Genomic DNA, 12,276 nt, shown 5'->3' on the forward strand with positions numbered 1-12,276 from the left:
ATGAGCAGGTTTTTGAGCTGCGGAGAGAATTTTCGTGACTATTTTGCAAGGCTCTGCAAACTATAGAAAAATGGGGCCGGGCCGGAGGGCGGGGAAGAAGAGGAATTGCTTGACTGGGAAATGATTGAACTTGTAGAGCTAGGAAAAAAGAGTGTTTGAGACTCTATGCCCTTTTCCTTGTAAAGCTGTAAGTGCAATGTGCATATTTATTCTGATTTGGTAGTGTTTTACACCCACTTTGCACTGGAGTAAATGATGACACAAAGTGCAGGGGATAGAGAATCAGGCCCAGAGAGTTTCAGAGGATAGAAATAAATCACTGAGATACACTATTGTCCTGCCAGACTCGGGGAGAGAGAGGGACTTAGACAAGTGGCTATTCAGCTCCTCCTTATTCTAGCCTCACTGATCCATCACAAAGACTGAACAGAGGCAAAAGCATAGAGACTGCTCTGGTCACAGCAACACTCCTGTTACAGACTAGGCTCTGCCACTGGGTTTGGGATGAATTGGTAAAATTGTGATTGAGAATCCTAGGAGGGACGGTATGGCAAAGACCTATTAGATCAGCGGATTCATGCCTCAGCCAATGCAGGATTGTTCCCTGACCAGGACATGGTGTGTTTGTGGCAGGCAGTGGCATCAGCCGAGAGAGGAGCGGAGCATTGATTAAGAGAGCAAGGGGGGATGGGAGAGTGTCTTACACACACATTATCCACATGCACACAGCATCAGCCTCAACAGCTTCTGCCAGCCAGTACAGCACAGCCAGACTGCAATCACTGCCTCGGTACCTCCAGAGCTGCTCTCCTCCTCCTCCTCCTCCTCTCCCCTGGTCTGTCTTTCTCTCCCTCGCTCACTCTCACTGAGCTCCCCATCAGCCCCTGCAGGACCCGTCCGCTCGCCATTTGGGCCCCACCAGCACGGAGACAATGAATTCATGCGGATTATGCATCTGAAGGAATAACAAGCTTCTGAATAGCCACAAGGGGAGGTATCCATGTGTTTGGCAGGGATACAGACGCCTGCTCGCTTGCTCGCTCTCTTTCTCAATCGCTCTTCTCTCCCTTCAGCTGCCTCCTTTCCAGCTATGATCTTCTTTGATTTCCCTGAGCAGCTGCAGTGAACAGGCTCCTTGGTGCAGCCCAGATCCCACAGGATCGCACCTTCCCTCCTAAGATACTTGAGGGGTTAGGATTATTTTTATTTCTCTCCCTCTTTTTCCGGTTTTCCTCCACCTGCCAGTCTCTGTGACTCTCACATCCTTCCGTGCATGCGTCTCCCTCGCTCCCTTCTTCTCATCCAGACGGCGAGAGGTGGAGGGAGGTCCACCCTAGTGCAAGGACCTGTCTTCTTTGCTGCTGGGACCAGCCCTACAGGAGCAGTGTGGACCCAGCCCTGGACGCTGACCCTGCCTTCAGGTTTGGATTCTTGTTTCTTTGGTCTGTTTCTTGACATGCTAGTGCTGTGTGTGTGGTGGGGGGGGAGGTGGAGGAAAGGGGGAGGATCTGATAAGCCGGTGAAAGAGTTTGGGGGAGAATGGTAACTAGGTTTGGTGTATGGACATCACAGTGACAGAAACAGGGTGGGAGGGATGTAGAAATACAAGGGACTGTGTTCAAAAACCCAGTGCCTGGGATGGAATCCCTCAGAGGCAGCTGGGAGCATTCTCCCAGGATTCCCGTCATTCGCTCCATTTCCTGGGATGTTGAGTCCACTGGGAATGCACCTTTCATTACTGCCTCTCCCGCTATGGCATCTTTGCTGTCCCTGCTGAGGTCCTTCGCCTGGGAGGAGCAGCAGCATCCAGGCTGGCCTGTCCATTTGTCCGTGCTGGGAGTAATGGGCTTCTCTGTTCTTCATAGAGTGGCCCGCTCTGTATCTCAGCCCTGACTATGATGGACCTGAAAGTGGACGAGGAGGAGGTGGAGAATGGCCATCCAGTCAGTATCCAGGCCTTTGCCAGTAGTTCCACTCTGCATGGCCTGTCCCACATCATCTCCTATGAGAGGTTCTCCTTCAAGCGCATCCTCTGGACTCTCTGCTTCCTGGGCTCTGTGGCCCTGTTGGCCTATGTCTGCACGGAGAGGATCCAATACTACTTCCTCTACCCTCATGTCACCAAGCTGGATGAAGTGGCCACAACCAGGTTGACCTTCCCTGCTGTCACTTTCTGCAACCTCAATGAATTCCGCTTCAGCCGTGTAACAAAGAATGACCTGTACCATGCTGGGGAGCTCCTCGCTCTGCTCAATAACAGGTGGGTCCAGGGAAGCCAAGCCCTGAGGGTGCTGCCTGAGCTCAGCACTGCTGATCTAGATGGGACAGTACAGCACCATGCATCTGAATGTGCTGACATCTATGTGCACACAACCAACAGGGCACTGTGTGCACATCTGCACCTAGGTGTTCGACAGACACGATACTCTAGCACTAGAGATACATCCATGCACCTGCATAAGCTACACATGGCTCCATGCACCATGTGGACCTACACACACTACATGTGCACTTCCCTGTATACATTCCTGGAGATATGATACCCCAATATTCAGGCCTAATTTAAATATTCAGGCCTAATTTAGTCCCATACTCTGCATCTAAAGCAGTTCCCTCTGCAATGCATACCTGTCTGCTCCTGAATGCCCAAGATAACATTCATACCCTGATCACATTCATGCCCACCCCACCGCTGGCACTTGGGAAAAATGGCACTTTCCAATGGGAAAAAAGAACTGCCACTTGTGTGAGTAGCTGGGGAGGGGAGGTGGTGGCACACCAACGTGGGCAGCCTCAGCAGCCGTGTGCTAAGACTGCTATAATAAGGACTTCTTTTGTGTGTATGCAAGTGAAAGATGAGATGATGGGTGAGTACAGCCCTGGCACGGATGGGCACAACCCCAATGAAGTCAACAGCCACAGCTGAATCTGGCCTGGGGTCCTCCTGGCATCTGCCAACAAAGGAAAAGACTGAGAGCAGGAGCCCAAAGTGATCCCGTTAACACACTGCTCCTCAGGCTGAGGCTCAGATGCTAGTGCTACCCTGGGTGCTTGGCTGGTAGACCTGGTGGGTATATTAGGGGAGGGTGTGGCATGGATTGCTTTCCTGCACCCCATGCCCCACATGGATGGTCGGTTGCAGGAAAGCAAAACAGCTCTGCACATATTGGCGAGTCTCTTTGTCCACAGGATGAGTGGCACATGCAGGCAGATCCAAAGTACCACAAGGAGATGGCAGGACAGATGGCAATAGTGTTTTTATCTATACTTTAGGGAGATGTAAACTCCCTTGGCCAGCTGGGGCTGGGACAGTGAGGAAGTGCCCATGATATAATGCCTGGACGCCCACACTGTGTAGGAAAGGACTCCCATAGATGCTTCTGCCAAACATTAGTATGGGACCCAAGGGCTCTTATGCACTTTCCCCATATTAGCATTCAGTCCAAGTGCCACTGGATTTTCCCCATGTTGGTACAGAGCCCTGAAGAAGTGAGGTTCTTACCCATGAAAGCTTATGCTCCCAATACTTCTGTTAATCTTAAAGGTGCCACAGGACCCTCTGTTGCTCTTTACATGGGTCACTATCAATTCTTCCCATTAAGCATTTGCTTTCCACTTCCAGGCTTGTCAGTGTTATCCAGCATCTGTGCTGTGTTGGTGGCAGCTCCCTGCCCAGTCCCCAGCCTTTGTCAGTGACAATTCTTGGCCATTCTAAACTGGCAGCAGCTCCTGCTCTTTGAATGAGCTGGCTGCTGTTGTAACTGCTCTCTGTAATATGCCTGAGAGCATGAAAACTAATGATCCCTGTGCACGTCACTGCAGAATGTGACAGCCACTGGTGTGTGTGTGTGCACACGCGTGCAGCATTGCCTTCTGTTGGATAGAATCAGAACTGCTCAGCTGTGTGTCCTAGGCCCTGTACTGCTAAGAGCTGATATCATGGGTCTTCGCTTTTGGAGTAATACCCTGGCTGTTGCTGTGAAGATCCTTGTGGCCACTGTGTGCAGCAGAGGCACAAACATGAAACCCTAAGAGCTTGTCTACACGGTGTGACAAAGTGCTGTACAGGAGTGTGATCTGTAGAGCACTCCAATGTGTTGTGCTCCAACTGCTCTTTGTAGACCCTGCTGGCACACTCTAAAAGTTTCATGTTAGTGTGCCAGCAGGATCTACCTGGGGCAGTTGGAGTGCAACATGTTAGAGCTCTCTCCAAACAATACCTCTGTAGAGCACTTTGCTGCACTGTGTAGACAAGCCCAAAGTGGCTGCAGATTTGATCCAATCTGTTGTGTGAATCCTCAGTCAATGTTCAAGCAGGTCCTAGTACATGCAAATAAATGCCCCGTCCTTAGGGCCGGCTCCAGCTTTTTTGCCGCCCGAAGCGGCGAAGCGGAAAAAAAAAAAGATAAAGCTGACCGGTGGCACCTCAATCGTGCTGCTCCATTCGGCGGCGGTCCTTCGCTCCCTCTCTTCCTCTTCGGCGGCACTTCGGCGGCAGCTCAAAGAGGAAGAGAGGGACTGAGGGACCCGCCGCCGAATTGCCGCCGAAGACCCGGACGTGCTGCCCCTTTCCATTGGCTGCCCCAAGCATCTGCTTCCTTCGCCTGTGCCTGGAGCCGGCCCTGCCCATCCTGCTCCCACTAAAGTCAACAGGGAAACTCACACCGACATAAAAATGGGAGCAGGATCTGGACCCAAGGCAACAGAGGAAAGACATTTTCATCTACTGAATAAAAGAAAGGCTGTGTGATTAGGATGAGTAAGTGAATGAGTTATAAGACGGGAAGGAAGGGGGCATGGAGACACACACAGGCTGCACCTTAAAGTAGGTTGGCAAAACCTGTTTTGCCTGCAGTTGTATCAGCACCTCCTGCCAGCCTGTCAGATCGCACAAGCTAAGCCAGGTTGGACTGACTCGCTCCAGAGCTGCAGGGAGAGATGCTGGTGATTCAGTAGAGGGCAGCCTTCCCTCTGAGTTAGTATTGAGCCGGTGCCCCAGTATAGTCCTAGAAGGATGCTCAGATTAAATGAAAAGATCCCATGCTGGTGGTTGTAAGAGGGTGGTAAAACCTGTGCCCTGGCCATTTACGTTTCTGATAGTTACTTTCAGCATCCCTAACTCTTTCTCCACAACCCCCCCTTCTCAGTCAGATGTAGTTTTCTTCCTCATTTCCTGTCCTAGCCTTTTGTTTAGCAAGTCTGTTGTTAGGCAGCTGTCATGCTGCCCTAGAGGTGCAACATGAGAACATAAGAATGGCCAGGCTGGGTCAGACCAGTGGTCCATCTAGCCCAGTGTCATGGCTTCCTATGATGAAATGCAGATTGGCTGTGTATCAGTGGTGAACGATTGACCCCTGCTTATCCTTCTTCATCATCATCATCGTGTTTCCATTCCACCTCTGGCGTTTAGGGTAGTGATGAAGCTCCTCCACTCCTGTCTATTTCTGGCAAGTCTTTCAATGGTTCCCCAGCTGTGCCCCAGGTTTTTCAGCTCAGCTTCCACAGCTCTTTGCCATGATGTTTTCCGGTGGCCTTGTTTTCGCTTGTCTTCAAGTGTCCATCTTATTGCTACTCTGGTGATGGAATCAGTTGCCATCCGAAGCACATGACCAATCCGTGTCCAGTGCCTCTTGGCAATGATGGTGCTCAGATCCTCTTGGCTGCACCATGTAAATAGATCTTGGTTTGAGATTGTTCTGGGCCAACAGATATGGAGGATTTTTTATTTTTTATCCTTGTTAGTTACTGCTATACATCACTTTGAGATGCTTAGTGGAAAAGTGCTGTGGGTGGGCAAAGTGCACTAGACTCCACCTCCAGCTACCCCAGCATGGCCAGGCCTCCTACCCCAGCACCCATGCTGCCAGTGCCCCCAGCACCTTCAGCTATCACCAGCACCCACCATCCCCTCCTCACAGGCACCCATCACAGCTGGCACGTGTTGTGCAGCTCCATGGCCTGCCAAAAGGGACCACTGTGATCATCTGGTCTCACCTCGCCTCTTTTAGAAAACATCCAGACTTGATTTAAACACTGCCAGTGATGGACAATCCACTATGACCCTTGGTAAGCCCTTCCCATGGCTGATCACCCTACTTGGGGCAAGGTGCATTGTCATATGCTGAAATTTATGGTTCTATGGAAATTATTTGCAAATATGCAATTCGTGTGATTAAAAAATGTTCTTAAAATGTCACGCATGGAGCAGCACAAAACTTGGCATTTGGGCCTAGGCCCTGTGCTATATTGTAGCACAAGGGACACAGGCATATCTCAGTGCTGAAGGGTGCTGTGTTATTCTACAGCAGAGGAGACACAGTCTTGTGTCAGTACTGGAGGTGCCTGGATGCTGGGCATTGGTGCTGTACTACAAGGTTACATTCTGTCCTTCAATTATAGACATCCCACTTAAGTTAGTGGGCCAGCTCTGCTATCACTGATGACATTGGTGTCAATGTGGAAATAACTCCTTTGAAGTAATCGGTGACATTAAGAGCAGAGATTAGCTTGGTGGGAGTTGCACCTGTATATGCGAGGACAGGACTCGCTCCAACAAGGATTAAGAAGTCTCTGTGCCCTGTTTTCCCAGGTATGAGATCCCAGACACCCAGATGGCTGATGAGAAGCAGCTGGAGATCCTACATGATAAGGCCAACTTCCGAAACTTCAAGCCAAAGCCCTTCAACATGCTGGAGTTTTATGATCGGGCTGGCCATGATATCCGGGAGATGCTGCTGTCCTGCTTCTTCCGTGGAATGGAATGCAACCCAGAGGACTTCAAAGTGGTAAGTGCTGTGGGCTTCCTCTACTCCTGATCCTTTGTAATAATGCTGTGCCTAGAGCAATCTGGATCATGCCACTGCTTTTCTGATCTAGATTTGTATCCTGAGATGAGGGTGTCTTGTGAATTTACACTGTGTGTAGGATCTGTGGCTGGCATTGCTGTGAGCACAACAGGAATTGATGTGGGACATTATGGGGGTGGCCCATGGTGGGTGCTGCTCGTGGGCACCCTCTGCAAACATTACGTCGACTCTCTGTGGTGAATGTTTCAGTGGCCACCTTCTAGGATGGGAATTACTGTGGATATGGAATAGTCATATGTCCAGGGTGGATATGTCTGATGCTGACATGCTGGAGGGAGGACTTGAAAAAGAGACCGAGAGAATTTTTCTGTCAGTGGCTATGCAAACTCTCTTATGTGTCTGAATAGCACATCCTTTGCCTTTGACAAGAACTGGCTTGCACCAAATAGCAGGTATTACAAAAGGAGGGGGAACTTTTCAAGAGAGGATACACTTGGATCTGCATCCATCCATGCTCTTTGTGGACATTGTGTAGCCTTTGGCAGGTATTTCTGTGACTCTTGTGTAGATATTTCTGTAGTTGAACATGGTATGTGATTCAGAGGGGTTGAGGGTGGCACACCATAATCATGTACATACATATCATGGCAAATTTTCCAGCCCTTAGTGGGCAGGTCCTGGAAGTGGGCAAATCCTGGTGGTAACCGATGGCTCAAGTGATACTGAGCAAAGTGGGTATGCTGTGCTGCAGGAGCCAGAGTGGTTGGTACAGAGACTGCAATGATTCTGGAGTGGTGAGGCGTGTATGTGGTGGGGGGCTCTCGCTCAGCAGAATGACATGTCAAAGAATCATAGAAATGTAGGGTTGGAAGGGACCACAAGAGGTCATCTGGTTCATCCCTCTGCACTGAGACCGGACCAAGCCATACCTAGACCATCCCTGTCAAGTGTTTGTCTAACCTGTCCTTAAAACCTCCAATGATGGGGATCATGTCAACTGCAGATGTGGCAGGAAGCATTGGTAGTATGAGGAGGGAAATTATGTGACGCCAACTTGGATCTCCCAGGTTTCTGTGTGTTTGAATTGACATGCCCAAGAAAGCAGGGAGCTGCCAGCTATACATATGATATTTGCCTGCCTGTAGCCACCTCCCTCTCTCTCTACCACTCCATCTTCTAAAATGTGCAGCAGTGAAATAGTTAATACTGACATTATTAAAGACCCATCATTAGGGTTTAGAACTAACAACTCAGTGAAATTCATGGCGGACCAGCGCACTGTTTCAGGCTCTGTGCAGACCTCGGTTAGACTTGGGTCACATTTGGGATATTTTCTATGCAATATAAGGGTTTTAATTTATTTTTGGTTTTTAAGACTAAAGCTGGGATTCTTCAGAATCTGACTGTTGTGTTAGGCCACATGAAGCACCAACCAAGCCAGTGGGGCATGAGGGGCCCAGGGCTTGACACCCCTTAGAGTCAACAGGCAGCAGAATTTAAAGGCCTCTGTCTCAGAAGTCAAGTGCTGGGGGCTAGTGCCAGCTCTATGGGACCTGATGGTGCTCCTTGCTCTGAGTAACAAATTTCAGATCATGCCTGGTTCTCTGTACTCTTTATATTTAATCTCTCTCTCAATCTGTGTGTGTCTCTCCTGCTCTATCTTTTTTATCTCTCTCCTTTCTCTCTCTCCGTTTATCAGTTTTTCTTTAGTCTAGATTCTTTCTCTCTAGCACTACATTTTAGAATTCTAATTGCCAGTACATCCATGGCAAGTGAACTATCCAGTGTGTCCTCTGCGCCATTTCCCCTTTGCAAGAGCAGCCTTCGGGGCAGTCTCAGAAAGTATCTGCCCAAGGAGTGCAGACTCTCATGGAGTAAGAGGAAATCCCTCTCCCCAGATCTCAGCCCCCTGCCCTCTATTCTGGAGCCTCTTTTCCATTGAGCGGCACTGTAATGAGATGTCACCAGCAGAAAATCTGGGGAGAGTGAGCGAGACAAATGACAAGACTGAGAAACATAAATAGACACACAGACGCTCCATGTATCAGTGGAATATAATTTTCAGTCACTCACTCGAGCTTTGTCATCTCCCTCTGTACTGTGCAGTGTTTGTTTCATGCTGACACATAGATCCGATACACAATAGAGCCTCTATGATAGGTGTCTCTCCCTCTTTCTCAGGTGCATCTGTAAATTATACAATACTAGAACTTTGAAAGTTGGCTAATAAGTTCAGTGGAGAGAGCTGGCACTTTTTGTTTGAGAACAGGCTCAATTGTGGTGCTGCTAATGGAACATGGTCCTACTTCTCTGGCTTCATGGTTCTTGGAAGAAACACAAATCCAGGGTAGGTTCCCCCCACCCACCTCCAAAGACGTCAGCCATCCCTCATGCTAGGATTCTTCACAAGCTGAGCAGGGTTGGGCCTGGGTTGGTATTTGGTTGGTAAACCTCTGATGTTGCAGAAGGTGTTGTTTGTGACATTATAGGTGGCACTCTTGCTTCTTGAGTCTGTATCAAGTGGGGAGAGGGAATCTTTGGGAGGACTACATCGAGAGTAATGAGATGAGCTGCTGCTGTCTCAGAAAGCTGAGGTACTGATGGTTATTGTCATTAGAGGTCCCATGACACTTTGCTCAAGTGCTGGTGTCCACGTCACATTCCAGCCCAAGTTATTCCATTGTGCCTCATTAAATTCCCTCTAGAGTTTCAGTTGGATACAAGATTCCTCTTCATTAACTGCCATTAACTTCATTAACTCCCATGTTGTTTAGTTTGTTAAACAGTCGCTATGTTCCACCCCAGAGATGGCTGCATTTCAGTGGGGGGTGAAACCATCTTTATATTCCCCTTTCCTTCCTTGTGGGGATATTGTGAGAATTAATTCATGTTTATAAAGAGCCTCACATTCTCAGATGACAGGAACAACAGAAGTGGAAAGTGGTGGTTGCTGCAGCATCAATCTTGCACTGTTGGGTCCTCAAACACAGGCCATGGGTTGCAGTCTGTACAGTGTGACCTGAGCACTACTTACACCAGTGAGCAGCTCAGACATTCACTCAGCTGAGTGTTGTTCTTCATGTGTTTTTGGTACACCCACGGTAGTGTCATCGGTAGGTGGAGCAGAGAACTCCAGGCTTTATTTTGACACTGGGCAACTTTCTTCCCTTGCCTGAGCCTCAGTTTCTCCATCTATGAAATGGGGATAATTCACATTTACCCACATCATACGAGGAGGATGGTTATGAAACATAATGCATTCAAGTGTGTTGTTAATAATACCTAACTCTAATATGTATGTTAAGGGTTTTGAGACCCTCAACGAAAGGTGCTTACTTAAGTACAAACTATTCTATTTTTGCAGTTGATGACAGCAATAAGTACTCCAGGCTGAGCATTTCCAAATGACTTGAGGAACCTCAGCTCCACCTCTCCATCAGTTTGGGCTTACTGATTGGATTTCCCAGAAGTAGGTGGTACAAGCTGCCTCTGACTGACAGTTTCTCAGCAGAATGAATTGGACTGATGGTAGCATTGAGGTGCTGGCCTTTGAGCCATCCTGCACATTTGTTTTTAGCTGACAGTAGATTTGCAAATATGCAAGGAGGTTTTTGTATCCAATGCTAAGTCAATGGTCCCTGTCATGGGGGTTGCAGCAGGTGATGATAAACCACGATGGAAGTTGTGAGTTCAGGCCTGAATGCAACGGTATCTCAATGTCAGTGTTTGCAGATGGGACAGTGTATATCGAGAGAGGGTAACTGCAGCTATTTTTTTTTAATCAGTAATTTTGAACAGTGTGGTGAATTAGCTAGTTTGCATGGGCAGCACTGCCCTCCTGTGGATGGAATCAGAGCTGCTGCACTGTGTGTCCTAGGCTCTGTATTGCTAATAGCTAATGGAGAGTCCCTGTTAGCTTATACATTGGGTCTGGTACCTTTGGAACAGGGCGATCTGAGTCTATCTGTGAAAGGTCTAAGCTGCTCAATGTGACACTGGATTAGTCCGTTCTCTTTATGAGGGTTCTGCTCTAGAATATAGTCTGTTTTGCATCTCACACTTGGGACGAAGAACAACCAGACTATATTAGTGGCTGTTTCATTATTACCTCCTGGATTATTTCTTGTGAGCAGGTTGATATGATTTAATGGATTTGATTACAAAAAGCTGGCTCCGTGCTATATTTATGCTGCTCTTTGCATTCCCCTTGCAGCCTTGAACATGCAGGTTTTGTGCATAATATGTTAGAAGAAGCCTTTGCTCTGTCACTGCCTTTGCATCACTAGAGTTCCTGCAGCCCCTCTCGCTGAAATAGTTATGAAATATTTGGCCATGTTTCCCTGCACATGGGCTCCAGGGGCTTTGTCAGGGGTGTTTGTGTTAATGCAGAATATCATTTCACTTGAGGAAAATGATGTAGCAATCCATTTCTCCCTTCCCATGTCTGTTACGTGCTCTCTCTCTCTCTCCATCCAGTCAGCCCCCTTCCACTCACTCAGTCTTTTCCACTCTCTTCCCTTCCTTCCCAGCCTCTCATGCATCAACTTGTTCCTACCTCTTCTTTTTCTCCCCCCCCCTCTATCTTTCCCCCCACTTTTCATCTGCTTCCTCCTCTCACTGTCTTTTTCTCTCCACTCGCCCTCTCCCCCCCCCCCCCCCCAAGCTGATTCTCCAGGGAGTTTGCTCAAGTAACGGTAGAGCTGTGCTGGGAAATACCCATCTGCACAGAAGGGAAAAAACCCTTAAAGGCAGCCGTAGATCACTGGAGACACTTTGAGGGGATTGTGGTGTCACTTAGTGCTGTTTATCCAGTTTGTAATTCATATCCTATTATCTTGGAATGAACCCTGGGGCAGGCTTTTCCCAGAGCATCACATCAGGATCTGGCTTTGTATTAAGCCTTAAAAAGCAGTAATCCAAGAAAGGAGTGAGATTTTTTTTTCGAGACAATGAGAAGCAGGAACATTCAGAGGGTTTTGTTTTTTAATATGAAAGATGGAAAAACCTGCCAGAGGCTTTTTAAGAGGTTTTCTTAAAGGTTAATTTCTGCTGCCTCTGCCTCCCTTCTCCCAGCTTGGATCACTTCCACCAGCGCTGTACTGAACTGGGTTTGGTGCCACAGGCTTCTTTCTGCATGGGCAGTTGCAGCCTCAACTGCATTAAAAGAACTGGTTAGTTTGTGCTGGGGCCTGGGGCCATCTGAAGGAGCCTTTCCTGTGAGATCTAACACTGCGGCGTACCATGGCCACAAACACGCTGCAGATTCTGGGGATTCCCTCTCATTCGCACCACGGTCTGCACCCCCCTCCCTCCAAGTCTCTGGGAGCTGAGCAGCAGCCTTCTTCCCTTGCCTGCAGTAATGAGGGGAGCAGGACCATTTGCAGCCCTGGGCCCAGGCCCACATTCAGACCTCTGATCTGTTACCGTCAGCATCTCTCAGGCACTCAGCAACTTGCAAATTTAAGCCTGG

General features: G+C 48.6%; 1 protein-coding gene across 2 annotated transcripts in view; it reads left to right on the plus strand.

Annotated features, from left to right (window-relative positions):
• Positions 1 to 1,096: 1,096 nt before the first annotated feature.
• Positions 1,097 to 12,276, plus strand: part of ASIC1 (acid sensing ion channel subunit 1) — a 97,699-nt gene continuing 86,519 nt past the window's right edge. Inside the window, exons 1-3 of one of the 2 annotated variants that reach the window (XM_005308356.5) lie at positions 1,097 to 1,421; positions 1,866 to 2,260; positions 6,590 to 6,785. In XM_005308356.5, the coding sequence (XP_005308413.2) occupies positions 1,896 to 2,260; positions 6,590 to 6,785 (561 nt within the window). In that variant the 5' untranslated portion in view covers positions 1,097 to 1,421; positions 1,866 to 1,895. The remainder of the gene's footprint in view (positions 1,422 to 1,865; positions 2,261 to 6,589; positions 6,786 to 12,276) is intronic. The other variant, XM_008173842.4, reaches the window with a different exon arrangement.

Source organism: Chrysemys picta, chromosome 22 (genome assembly GCF_011386835.1).
Source record: "Chrysemys picta bellii isolate R12L10 chromosome 22, ASM1138683v2, whole genome shotgun sequence".
Taxonomy (NCBI): Eukaryota; Metazoa; Chordata; order Testudines; family Emydidae; genus Chrysemys; species Chrysemys picta.